Here is a 14532-nt window from a genome sequence, read left to right as displayed (position 1 = left end):
TTAGGTTGACCTTGTATTCCTGAAATAAATCTCACTTTATCCTTTTTATATATCGCTGGATTTGACTTACTAATATATTTTGTTAAGGATTTTTGTACCTCTTTTATCTTTTATGTCCTTCCCCCCACCCCCCCGCTTACTATATTTTTGAAATTCATTCCTACCATTGTATAAGGTTATAGTTTGTCCATACATTACTGCTTATTATTCCATGGTGTGAATATTCCATATTATTTATCTATTCTTATTTTCATGGACATTTGGGTCATTTCTAGTTCTGGAGTATTATGAACACTTTTTTAAATTGTTTTTTAAATTATTATTATTTATTATTATTTATGCCTACAGCACCTGGTCTTCCTAGGTGGTCTCCCATCCAAGTACCAACCAGGCATGGCCCTGCTTAGCTTCCAAGATCAGACATCGGGCTTGTTTAGGGTGGCATGGCTGTTGACCATGGACAACTGGGTGTGAACCCAAGACCTTCTGCATGTAAAGCAGACATGCTAACTGCTACACTGTGGAACCATGTCCTATGAACACTTTTGTACAAGTCTTATTGTAAACATACATATTCATTTCAGTCGGGTATAGAACCAGGAATTGAATTGCTGAGCCATAAGATATACATACACAGCAAAACACAGCAAAACCAGTTGTACAAAATATTTGAGCTGAAATATTTGTGCTGATAAAACATCATCAGTGTATGAGAGTTCTGGTTACTCTCCATCCTTCCAACTCTTGATATTGTTTTTTCTTTCTCATTTTTGCTATTCTGGTGTCTGTATACTTGTATCAGACTATGGTTTTTAAGTTTCCCTGATGACTAGTGAGGTTGAGCATCCTTAAACATGTTTACTGGCCATTTGGATAGGCTCTTCTTAAAAGGTTCAATGCCTTTGGTAATTTTTCCGTTGAGTTAACTGTCTTTTTATTATTGATTTGTAGGAGTCTTTTTACATCCTGGATATGAGAATTTTATAGGATAGACGTATTACGAGCATATTTTCCCACTGTATGGCTTGCCTTTGTACCATCTTGATGTTTCCCATGGTCATTGTAAATTTTATTTAGTGGAAAAAGTTGTTCCCTTGTCTCTGAATGAAAACTGGGTTTCCAGTAGGCCCTATAGTTTGCCAGTTTCCTCCTACATAAGTGCCCTTAGGTGGAGTGAAAGAAGCCTCACACAAATAATACATCTATATGAAGTTATTAAACAGGTACTGACAAATACTGACTGGGAAGGCGGCATGAAGAAACTTTCTGGATTGATGGCAGTGTTCTATATTTTGAAGGGATCTGTGTTGCACAGGTATGTGCATTTCTTAAAACTTATCTGTTGGTACATTCAAAATATTTGCATTTCATCATAGATAAATTTTATCTCAAAGAAATAATAAAACTGTAAAATAAATGTTGAACTTGATAATATACATGCTTAAGTATTTAGGAAAAAGCATACTAATGTCGGCAACTTACTTTGAAATGTATTAGAAAATAATTCAGGTTACTGGAAAAATATAGGGGCGGGTGGATGGATTGCTTTAAGATAAAGCAACTAAAGAAAACGGCTGCAGTAAAATCTATGTAGTGGATACACGGTGTTCACCGTAGAAGTCCATTTTTCTGTGTGTTTGAAGTTTTATAACAAAATGAACAGAAATAAATAAATGAGTTGAAAGTCCTTAAAGTCTTTTAAAGTTCGGTGTAGCTAAAAGAATAGCCCGTTCTGGCCCAGGGAAGCGTTTCTCTCTTATTAGTTACCTGCTTTGGCAGATTCTTGCTCCCTCACCTGTTCTGTCCTGTGGCTGTCTGTGTTGGAAAGTAACTTCCTCCCTCAGGGCACAGAACATCATTCTTTCTGCCCACGGAAGAGCCCAAGTTCTTGTGAAGACTTTTGCGCCTTGATCATGTGTGTGGTTTATGAGGGTTGCTTCCTCACACACTGCCTGCGCCAAGGCCAGAAAAGGCGGGGCTTCTGGTTTCTCCCTGCTTGGCAGTCCCACTCAGCACCTCTGCCGCCTCCAGGGGCTTCCTGGTTAACCATTTAACACACACAGCTTTGGTTCCTGACAAAATTAGACTTTGAAGAGCAGAGTTGGAACTGAAAAAGAAATAACTCCGCTAAAAGAGCTTCAAAGGCTAACAGGAAGGAAAACAAATAGTCTGAAATTATTCAAGATTGTGCAAGATGGCAAAGGGGGGAGGGAGAGAGAAAGAGAGAACAGGAGCACCTCTGAAGGACCAGACGCCACTAAAGAAGACTCTGGGGAAGGCAACTTGCAAATCTTCACTTAGGGGAAACTGAAACTGCAGAACGCCAGTTTTTGCTTGCCAGATTATAAAAATGAAACAATTTTTAAAATGATGATACTCAGCTGGCAAGGATGTGATGCTGAAAGGGCACTTTTATACATTGCCAGCATAAGCTTTTTATGGAAATGATTTAACAATATGTATAAAAGATCATGTATTTTGAATCAATATGTTATATCTAAGGATATAGATATTCCAAAGGTGAAAAATCAAAATGTTTTCAAAGATCTACATATAAAGATGTTTAACAAGTTATAAGAACAGAAAAAAAATGGATATTACCTACTGGCACTAATTAAATTATAGTTCAAAAATATGAAACAAATATTATACAGACATTTTTTATTATATATTTTTAGGGGAGAAAATCAGGTTATAAAGCTTTATACACAATGTAACTCCCATTATACGTTAAAAGATTTTAAGAGACCATTTGTTTTCTTTTTCATAGTTTCTGGTATTTCTCAAGTTTTCTGCTTGGCATTCACATTGTTTTTCATATTAGAAAAAAATTTCAAATGCAGCAGTCTGGAACTGGGATATAGAGATGTCTACCTGGGAATTTGGGATATAATGTATTTCAAGAAACTATCTTAAAAGGCTCGCATTGGGGTTCGGAAGAAGTCACTCCAAGATGTGCTTTTGTGGCATCTGGATTGTTTTGAGCTAGAGGCAGCTAAGACCCTGAGGGCTCAAGAGAAACCCTGACCCTACTTATCTACTTAGAATTTATGTACTCATAATAAGAGATTATCAGAGATAATCTTTTTAAAACCTATTTATAGGGCAGGGCAAACATTTTTTACTAGATACCTGCTCTTCTTATCATCCTGCAAATGACTCTTTGAAGCCCCCCAAGGAACTTTACCTCATCGTGAGCCCAGAATGTTATATTTACCACACTTTCCCTTTCTGTTTCTGAACCTCTCAGTGCATGTGGGATCCCATGCATATGTATGTATTAAATTTGGTTATTTTCCTTTCTTAATCTGTCTTGTCTATTTGATTATTAGACCAGCCAGAAGAACCTAGAGGGTAGAGGAAAGTTTCTTCCTCCCCTACACTTGTTTAAGAGCTCTGAAAAATCCGTTTGAAAAATCTTTTCCTTATCATATGAAGAGCATGCATATCTCGGTTTAGGGTCTTATCGATGGAAATGTGAAGTCCGTGGGTAGAAAGAGCAAAGACAACTGCAGAAGAGAGGAGTTCTGTCTACGTTGAGCTAGAACAAATGTATTATAAAATTCCCAAGAGTATAATTGCAAGCAAGGGGTATAAAACATCCAAAGTGGTAAAGATTGCTGCCACTGTCATCTTGCAACATCAGTAGCATTAACTGCAATCCTACTATTCACAGGGGAAGTGAAAGGTCACTAGGACGGAGGGACCAGGGGGAGGGACCTTCACTTAATGGAGTGCCTACAGTTTGCGTTGCGATGTGAATTTTGCAACCATTAGCAGTCATCTAATCCTTACAGCAGGCCAACGAAATGTACATTATCACGTTGTAGCCAGGAAGTGACAGAAACCCACGTCAAACCAGCTTAAGCAAAAAGGGATCTAAGGTTCAGTTACCCAGAAAGCACAGCCTAATAGAGGCCTCATGCAATAAAATATGAATCTCCAGCAAGTTACAGTTCCCCAAAATGGCTGCGGCGGTGTCTCCTATCCCACAAGTATTTCCTACAACGTGACTGATATTCTTCCCATCAAGAAATGGGGTCTGTGTTCTCTCTCCTTGAATTTGGTTGGGCTTATAACCATGGCAGAAGTGATGCTACGCAACTCAGGAGGCTAGATTATAAAAAAGGGTGATACAGATTCTACCTTGAGGTACCCTTGGAACTCAGCCACCGTGCTGTGAGGACACCCCGGCCACGTAGAGAGCCATGTGTCGGTGTTCTGGCCAACAGCCAGCATCAACCACCATACTTGAGAAAGGAAGCTCTGAGATGATTCCATCTCTGCCGTCATCCATCTGCAAGCACGTGAGCCGTGCCAAACAAGAGCCACCTAATTGAGCCTAGCAAGCCCAGAGCCATGAGAATGATAATAAAATTAGTGTTATTTGAGCCCATTAATTTTGGGGGTGACTCGTTACACAGCAACAGATAATGTTTTTCTTCCAGTGTCCACATTAAATTGCAAGTCAGAGCATGTTTGTTGTCAAAAAATGGAGTTCTGTGGTCTAGGTTGCCCCCTGCCTGCCCCAATATACATTATCCCCATCTGTTAATGACATCCCAGTTTTATTTGGGTTGACAACATACCCAGTCTCTCTTGTAGCTAGGTATGGATAGATGGTTAAATTCTGGCCAATGAGATGTAAGCAGAGGTGTGTGTGGTTGTTTGAGGACAGTCCTTTACTTGTTTCCCATAACCTTGCATTTTCTCTTGCTGCAGTTACAAATCACTACAAATTTAGTATCTGCTTAACAACACAAATTTGTTGTCTTGTAGTTCTAGGGGTCAGAAGTCTGATGGAGATCTCACTAGGCTAAAGTCAATGCATCAGCAGGGTTGGATTTCTTCAAGAGGCTCCAGGGAGCATCTGTTCTCTTGCCTTTTCCAGTTCCATGGGCTGCCGAGTGCCTTGGCTCATAGCTCCTTCCATCTTCAAAGCCAGCAATGACCAATTTTGAGTCTTTCTTACATTGCATCCCTCTGACATGTTGTTCTTGCTTCTTCCACGTTTAAGGACACTTTTGATTGCATTGAGCCCACTTGGATAACCCGGGATCATGTCCCTATTTTAAGGTCAGAGGGTTAACAACCTTAATTCTCCATTGCCATGCAACCTAACATAGTCACATGTTCTGGGGATCATGATGTGGACACTTTTGGGATGCCATTAGGCTGCCCACCACAGATCCTAGGAAGGGAAGGAGTGCCCTTTTGTCCTTTCCTCCTCCTTCCTGCTGCCTTGAATTGACTTAATGATATGTCTACTTCTGGAACAAGGTACTGCGTTGGCAGCCTGCCAGAACCACCTTTTGACAGTTGCTCAAATGAAAGGGGAATTGTTACCAGTAGAACAGGAGAAGAGATGCTGGACAGGCAAAAACAACAAATGTCCAGGTATAAATGTTTATTACAATAATGCTGTATGACCAACAACCCCCAGACTCAGAAGCTTACATTTATTCATCTATGTCTAGCTCACGAGTCTTTAGTTGATGGTGGTTCACCAGGCTTTTCTGGGATCGACTGGTTTGATTTTAGGGTACAGATTAGGTTCAGGTGTGTTCTACCTATCTTTCATCCACCTGGGACAGCTGCTTCTCAGGAATATTCTCCTCATGGCAGATGGAAAAAGTGTAAGAGGGCAAACAAAGCCACGTCAGCACCTCTAAAACTCTTGCTTGCATCACATCCGATCACATTTCATTGGCCAAAGCAAGTTACACAACCAAGCCCAGGGTCAGTGGGGTGGAGATGAGCACTTCACTGATTCAACTGTGAGGGTCTTCAAAGGGACAAAACAAAAGACACAGATATAGACGCCCATTACAGGGAGGGTGTGAAGGCTTGGGAACAATCATCTAATTGACTACAGTGATGTATATCAAACCATCCCCCTCGCCAGTGGGGGAATTTTGTGAGATTCTTTTTTATGTCCACATGATCGGGAGGAGTACTAAAGTGATTCCTTTTCTTCCTTTTCTTTAAAAAAATACTTAAACATGTAGATAAGTTCAGAGACTAATATAACAAATACTGAAATATGTACTCACAATCCAAATTTAAGAAATTTTTCTTAAAAGAATATCGTAGATTCATATCCTGTTCTTTTTATACTCCTAGAACATCAAATTTTTGAGGTCCTTATAATGCATTAGTTTCTGTTCCAGAATTCTGGGTCCTATATACTAGAACTTTACCGTATTTAACTTACATGAACACAGACCTAACTAGTTACAGTTCCTGTATCATGTAGGAATTATATTTGGCCGCGAGTCACAGTGTCCTGAACAAAGGTAGCTTAAATACACAAGCAATTATTCTGTCTCTTTTTTAATGGATTGCTAAAAATATGCAGCAATCTAATTTTTCTCCAATCAAAATAAGAAACAAACTAGTATGATTTCATTTCTATTAACTTTTGAAGGTTTACAGTGCTCAAAGTATTTTGGCTTCCATGTATGAAGGTTGAAAAAGTCATTTTTTTTTCATAAAATACAAAAGCAACAATTTCACCATGGAATAAAAGTAAAACTGGGATTCTTGTTTAAATTAGTCCAAAGTGGCATTTATAAACTTAGTTGTAATCTGCTGAGCTGACATCATGACAAAAGAGAGTGTAGGGGTAGGTCTGGTTTTGCTTTGGTTTTCTTTGCAACATCCAATGCTCATGGATTAAGTTCTAGAATTGTTCCAAATTTCTATAAATTTCACCCTATAAATTCCTTCTCTTGAAAGAATTTCACATTGGGAAGACTTTAGTAGATAACTCAATAGCTTGGTTGAATTCTATTTTTTTCCACCCATAGGCTATATCAACTAATTTTATTTTATTTATTTTATTTATTTATTTTTTAATCAAGACAACCCTTGGTTGACCTCACAGATTGCAAGAACCTTGTCAGCTTACAATCCCTTATTTTTAAAAAAATTTTTACACCTACAGCACCTGGTCTTCCTAAGTGGTCTCCTATCCAAGTACTAACCAGGCCCGACACTGCTTAGCTTCTGAGATTAGATGGCATCAGGCTTGTTCAGGGTAGCATAGCTATAGACTATATCAACTAATTTTAAAAGCTTTGAGTGCAACCTCTGGTCAAATATATCAGATTGACTTAGCTCAGTTTTAAAGTCAGCTGGCCCAGTTAAAATGAGAACAGCCACATTCACTTTGTCCCCAGAAATAAAAAGCTGCATGTCAGTCTCAGGTACTTTTGGAATATAGTTATGTTGCTCTTCCATTCTTAAATGGGCAAAATGCAAGGCCAACTGACCTCCTCTACCATGTATCTCTGGAAGGTCCACAGTGAATTTGTGCAGGACTCCTCTCATGTTTCCTTGGACTGTGCCAAAAAGTACACCACCACCACCTGTTACAATGAAACCAACTTGCTATAATCCAAAAGTAGTGCTATAAGAGCCTGTTTTTAATTTGTTGTCACACAAATACATTTTAATTGGTTTGAGATTCATAGTCAATATTGACTTTCTTTTCCTTCCTTCTTCTGTTACAATTGTACCACAGTAAACAACCAGGCCATTTGGAGGTACTTTGTTGTAAAGTCTGAGTCTTTGCTGAACAGAGGTAATGGACTGGAAGGCCACTTACTCCTGACTTAATGTTAGGTGCAGTTCCAAATTTGTCTGCTAACATTTTTGCCACCCATGAAATTTGGTCTTTGGGAGGAATGATCAATGATATCATGCTTGTGCTATTGAGAACGTATCCCAGAAGGCCCTATTTTGAGATCTGCTGGACTCAGATGTTTCTGTTGTCCCACGTTCTCAGCTGGACATTTCCAGCAGTGGACCCACAGGCCACTTCCAAGCTCTTAATGAGCTTCTTGATCATCCAGATCTTCATGTTCCTGTTGGCAGCCCTGAGGTTGCCCACTGTCTTTTCACCTCCTCCTCTCTTAGGGTCCAGTCCTGGATGGCAGTGGCTTCCCCTCCTAGTGGTGGAGTGGCTCCTGGGATGCAGGTCACCAGTTCCCTCTTTCCAGGTAGCTGCACGTGTTGCCATCTGCTCACATGGGGCCTGTCAAGACTCTCTTCTTTTACAGAAAGATGTCTTCAGGTAAGTAGCCCATGGATAGATAATTCAATACCTCTTCAGAGTCATCAGGAATTAGGAAACTTCTATCTTTATGTTTCCATCCTTAAGTTCTCCTCACGGTTCAATATGGCTGCTGGAGCTCCCTCTGTAATGTCTGCATTGGTGTCCTTTTCCTCTCGCATCATTTCATGTATATTTTTCTGAAATTAGGGACTTGGTTGAAGAGGATAACTTTCATGGACCAAGGAGAATGGTCAAGGGTGTGAGTGGTGTGTCTGCATTTGTGACTTAGAACTTCCTAGCTCCCAAGCCTATTCTCTTTTCTAGATTATTGTTCTCAATTTTTCTCTTCCTCCCTGTAGCAGGATTATATATCCATGTCCTTTACCATGAAACTCTCTTGCCTCCCACTGGAATAAGCATCCCTGTCATGTTGACTTTGAGCCTGGCCTTGAGATTTGTTTCGATTAAAGAAATGTGAGCAGATATGACCCAAGAAGATATGTACATCTTGTTTTGGCCTCTTAAACTTTCTGAAGTCTTCCAGGAGAAGAACATGCCCCAGATAGCTACTAGTTGAAGAATGAGGTGATACGAGGAACAGACCTGAACCCAAACTTCAACTCGGAGCCAAGCACAACTAATCTCAAGGAAGTCCATCAAGGTCGTAGCTAAACTGCTGCAGACTCATGAATGAGAAATACATGTTTATTTTTACAAGGCAGAGCTTTAGGGATTATTTATTACAGAACATTATAATAGCAAAAAAACTGACTTATATACTCAGCCTGGTCAACTCAGGAGAAAGACTTAAGGATATTGTTTTATACTCTTTGTATTGAAAACAGCTAGTAGCCAACTTATATCAGTACGAAAAGGAATGTATTTTCTCACATTTATGAAAAGTCCAGGGGTAGACCTGGCATCTTGTATAACTAAATCCAGAACCCAGATGATATTGTAGAGCTTTGTGCTTCTGCCTATGCCTTGTCCCTGCTTGTCTTTGAATACTGACACCAGTCTTTGGTATGGCAAATAGCTTCTTCCATGCTGCTGGGAAAAATGGCAGCAAATAGCTCAGCTGATGATGTCCCTACACCTAGAGATTCTAGAGGATGAGTGAATTTTCCACTGGGGCCTGGCCAATCAAGGTGCTCCATGCCCCTGACCACTGGTTTGGTTGAAAGATGGTCAGATAACCCAAGTGATCATTCTTCACCAGGATTTTCATGCTGGGACCCTCAAGGAAAATGATCCTTCCCATACAACAGGGTTCTGATGGGCTAATTCCTTGGAATAGGAAAGGGGAAATGATTCTTCTCCTTGGACCAGAAAGGATACTGGTCCAAGCACACATGAGCACAAAAGATGCAATTTAAAATTGGAGAAAAGTCTGGGCTACCTCTTGAAACCTTAAAAAGATTAATTAATTCTTTGTTCCTTCAAAGTCTTTTGTTGATTAATGATAGTTATCACGTGTTTCTTTTTCTTTTGTATGTTAGGCATTTATTAAGTCCTCACTCAGTTGTACAACATAGAAATTATTCCTATTGTGTAGAAAACTATCTGAGGCTCAGAGAAAATAAGAAATTCACACAAGTCCACAAAGAACAAAAAGTGGCCACTCTGTGGTTCAAATTCAAATCTGTTTGCAAAGCCCATGCTCTTTCCACCCCAACACATGGCCTGATGAACTGGCAGCATCCCTCAGGGCCACACTTAGGCAAAACTGTTTTAAGAGCCCAGATAATCTGTCCCCCTGACCCCCTTCAACTCTACAGTCCCCACTTCCTTTTTCTTTTGGCATATCTCCTCCTATATGCTGATGCTCTGGCACTGGTGGTTGATTTCTTGGACACCTTGGCAGTAACCCAAGCTCTAGTTTGTTCATGATTTCCATCAAAACTGTGCTCTACTTCCTTTAAGACCTTTGGTCTCTAACAGAGAGGAACCCAACCAAGTATTCACAAGAGAGCTCTTCAGACAGTGGTGTCACATTTGTACTTGATGAAGACCTTCATGGTCCTACTTCTAAAGAAGGGCTACTGGTGGAAGTGAGCAGGCCACAGGCAGCCACACAGGAATAAGCAGGAATATTTGTTCCCTAGAGCTGCCACAGCAAATCACATAAACTAGGAAACTTAAAACAACAGAAATTTATTCTCCCACAATTTTGAGTGCTAGAAGTCTACGTTTAAGTTATTGGCTGGGTTGATTCCTTCTGGGGACTCTGAGGAGACTCTATCCCATGCATCTCTCTTAGCTTCTGCTGTTGCTGGTAGCCCTTGGCCTTCCTTGACTTGTAGCTGCCTAAGTCCAATTTTTGCTTCCATCTTCACTTGGCCTTTTTCTCTGTCTCTGTATTTCAAATCTCCCTCTCCTCTCTCTTGTAAGGACACCAGTCATTGGATTAGGGTCCACCCTAAATTCAGAATAATCTTATTTTGAGATACTTATGTTAATTATATCTGCAAAGACTCTATTTGCTCATAAGTTTACATCCACAGATATAATATGGTATGTGTTAGGAATTGGACATATTTTGGGGGGGGATAAAATTCAACTTACTATAGCAGAGTACTTTGGGGACCGGTAAGTCACACCCTAGGCTACTCGAGATTACCTTTAAGTGCAAAATCCTGTGCTATATTTGATGTCTCACCAATTTCTTCGGAAAAAGCTTTATAGGGTTATCTTTACAGCTACAGAAAAAGGAAAATATTTGCAGTCTAGACTCATATTCATTCATTACTTAACAAGGATACTCATCAAAAATTATAAAACATAAGAAAAAGCTGTAGGACAACCAATTCCTAGTCTTCCAAGGGTTGAGTTGTATCCAAGGCAGGGGGGTGTTGCAGAGCAGGGGGAAATGCAGAGGAGGCATCCCAGGGCACTTCTGCTGCTCCGAGATTTGTGGTTTACAGCTCTTTCAGGGCAAGGATGGCACCTGAGTTATCTGTCTTAAAGGGACGTTGCTAATTTTCTGATCTGTTCTTGGTTACCCCAAGTCTTTTCAAAAAAGAGGTTATGTGCAATTACACAAATAAATAAGGAAAGAAAGTTCTGAGCTTCTGTTTCCTGGGAACTGCCAAGGAGAGAGGCATGGTCTTGTCCTGATCCAAGTCCCAAAAGCACAACTCTACTACAGCTCACCTCCACTGGATATTTCTCTTGGCTCATGCTCAAATCCAAACACCTGTAATTTGAACACCTTTAATCTTCTGGCTGCTTAAATCGCCCCCTTAAAACTTCCCAGCCTGACTTCTGTCAAGCCAGCCACTCCCAGGATCTTCTCCTCCCCCACTGTGGCTTTCCTTCTTATTTACACTGGACACATGACTTTCTGCTCAGGCCCATTTTATTGATGAAGAAACTGAAGCTTATAGAAGTGGCACAGCTTGCCCCATCTATGTGACTTGGGCAGTGGACGAGGTTGCTGCAAGGTGATGGGCAATCAGTGGCCTTTTTATGTCTCACAAGATGTGTGGTCCCTGATGTACAGTATTGGTTTCCAGGCTTTTGGATCGCGGAACTATTTTGGTGTGGGGAGAACATCTGAGGACAACCAATATTTACTTTCATGGTTGACTTTCAAATTATTGGAGTGCCACCAACATGTGGAGCAGCACTTTGTGGTCCCAGGCCGGGACTTGTCCAGACAGTGGGAAGGTAAATACTGAGGGTGAGGGGTGCACACTAGGGAAGACCTCTAGGCTGCTAGGTATTATGTTAAACTCTTTATTCATTTTATTAGCCCATTTTCTGGATTTTGGCTTCATAAAGATTCACGATTTGGTATCTGAGACACCAGAGGTAAGTCTGTCACCAAAGTCAGAATAGCATAAGAAGTACCTCAGGGGTGTGGTGGGTGCCACACAAAGGAGAGGGTAAAGACTGTGCCCTGCCCTGTTTCCTCATTGCCTCATTTGTTCCCAAATATCACCCTGTGAAACACCCATAGGCTGTACATGGGCATCTACAGAAGCCGTAGGAGTAGGCACAGCCCCTGAGGCTGCTGGAAACATGTTCTCAGAACACTGCGCCAACATTACTTTCTGAGAAACCAGTACTACTACTTTACAATGAGTGGGGATGGCCCCTCCCAAGCCTGGCAGAGTCTCAGAATCACTGGAGGTGCTTAAAAAAAAATACATCTGGGCCTGACTCCAGCCTTGGAGATGTGACCTGCTTTTCTAAGCCCCTCTTCAGGAAGGAGTTGCATGGTTGGTGAGGGATTTCATAGACTCTTACGCTAGCCCAGTGGGACGGAGGTCACCCTCATCATCTGATGGACTGTGGAGACACAGAGCTGAGTGGCAGCCAGTGGTCATGAGAGGAAATGTGACATAGGGGACTAGTGCAGCCTTCTTGATCAGAAACCCCTGGGTTTGGATCCGCTCACGTCACTCGAACCTTAGTTTCCTCATTTGAATAATGAACACAGTAATCCCCATTACACAGCAATGAGTGGTAGCAGTCGCTACCTCAAAGCATGGCAGGATTAATTTCAAGAACCCAAACAAAAACGAGTGGAAGCCTGACCTTGTAGGTTCTCAGCAAATGATGGCCGCTATTCAGTGGTGGGCGGATAGGCCTTGCATCTCATCTTTTTCACTCCCATAGTGGTGTTCTCCCATCCACATCCACAGAAGAAATTTCTATCACGTGGTCATAATACCTTAGCAGAGTGTAACTGGTGAGCGCCACACGGCACTGCTTTATTGAGGTTTCCTTAGGCTAACGCCCATTCTTCCCTGATTCTGGCTGGCAGTGAGGCAGTGGCATGGTGTCTGAGCATACATCTGCCAGGCTCTGGCTGCTTTTCATAACCTAAAAATAGGGCAGAAGCTTCTCTTATCCACACCCTCTTCAGTGTTACCAAAGGAGTGATAATTTGTTCCTGGACTCAGTCCTTGACTTCCATAGATATCGCAAGGGATGTTGCCCAGCACAGGGGTTGGTTCGGAAGCTGCTGGGAGAAAAATTCCTAATTAAGCACCACACACTGGGTACCTACTCTGTGCCAGAAGACTCTCACGCAATTTCATTTAATGTTTACCACCACTCTCTGGGTAGGTGTGCTTGGCCTGACCCTGGAGCTAGGTCTGTTTGGACAAAAATCACACCTCGGACTTCATTTAGGATTGTTCTCCCTTTGGTTTATTCCTGACATAGCCAATGACAGAGCAATGGAGATCCAAAATGGCTACAGGTGACTGGCTATGGCTCCCTCCTGCCTCCTTGGCGCCCAAAGATACCTGTGCGGTTGGTGATCTTTGCAGCTTTGGTAGAATGGAACTAGGTGGGAGAGCAGGCTTTCTTTTATGCCCTCAGTCACATCTGCTCCCAGGAAAGACTAACTCCTACATAAACAACACTGCTACTCAGGAAGTTACTCCCCCTGGAGTGCAGGTCCGGGTTTTGGACCTTGATCCCTTTGCTTTGCTGAAACAACTTTGCCCTGTTTACGCATAAGCTGCTGGGCCTAGTTTTCCATGGGAGGCTGTGGTGGACTGGAGGAATCCCTGTCAACAGCTGTTGACCATGTGCACTTCCAGGGGCTCCCCATCACCCATGGTCAAATTTTGTATTCTGCAACTTTGTTATCAACTCTTCATTACCCAGGCCCATTTTACATTGAAAGTATGCTGTACTCCAGCCATACCAGTTATTCTTGTTGTTCCATTTTTTTCCACTACAGCATTGGTCACACCTGAGAGGCCACCTTGCAGGGTACAGGCTTCTGAACCAGGGAGATCTGCACTTGAATGCTGGTTCTTAGTAATCTTGAGCAAATCACTGTAACGCTCAGGCCTCAATGTTCTTCTGGGGCAAGGCTGAACTATGTTTAAGACCGGGGCTCAGGCTTTGCAGGAAAGAACTGGGAGCTGCCTGGCCTTAGAGAGCTTCTGTTTAATTCCTTTCGACCTCAGCAGTCTCACCTGAAAAATGGGGAAACAATTATCTCTCTTGCAGGACAGTGGAAGTAACTGAAGGAGAACATTTGGCAAGGAGGGTCTGACAGCTGTCTCTTTTCTTCTTCTTTTTCAATAGCCTGTATCCTTCAGGGTCAAGTTCCAGCCTTTCTTTTCTGCAGCCTAACTCCTTGCCTTCCCTGTGTCCTGATCTCCCTCCTCCCACTCATTTTTGCTGGCCCTGCTGCCTATGGCTAAGCTTCCACCGGGAATGCCCCACAGCAGATGCGCATTTCATTCCTGACTAGGGCTTATGCCCTTGTTCATTTTCTCTGTATCACTGTGGCCTGGTTGGATTTGAGACAAACCTCAAACACTCATCAACACTACCTTCCTCAAAGCAGGGGGCCAGTAATGTTACTGACAGAGGGCTGGAAGTACCTGCAAGTGAAGTCACAGCTAGCATGCCTGATGGGTACAGTTGGGATTGGGAGGGAGAATGACTCTCCACAGGAGATGAGTGTACTCCAGGCCTGGAACAGGTGGGACCACCTGCCT

General features: G+C 41.9%; 1 protein-coding gene and 1 pseudogene across 1 annotated transcript; both read right to left on the bottom strand.

The window, feature by feature from the left end:
• Window positions 1-5763: 5763 nt before the first annotated feature.
• Window positions 5764-14531, bottom strand: LOC107514068 (eukaryotic peptide chain release factor subunit 1-like). Its single transcript, XM_036235850.1, is given in 3 exon segments — window positions 5764-5785; window positions 7079-7591; window positions 7593-14531. Coding segments are annotated over 3 exon segments (648 nt in total). The 5' UTR covers window positions 7706-14531.
• Window positions 6938-7056, bottom strand: LOC118614878 (annotated as a pseudogene).
• Window position 14532: the final 1 nt, after the last annotated feature.

Source organism: Rousettus aegyptiacus, unplaced genomic scaffold, assembly GCF_014176215.1.
Source record: "Rousettus aegyptiacus isolate mRouAeg1 unplaced genomic scaffold, mRouAeg1.p scaffold_m13_p_2, whole genome shotgun sequence".
Lineage (NCBI taxonomy): Eukaryota > Metazoa > Chordata > Mammalia > Chiroptera > Pteropodidae > Rousettus > Rousettus aegyptiacus.
Note: the sequence above shows the minus strand (reverse complement) of the source record. Positions and strands in the feature narration are given on the sequence as shown.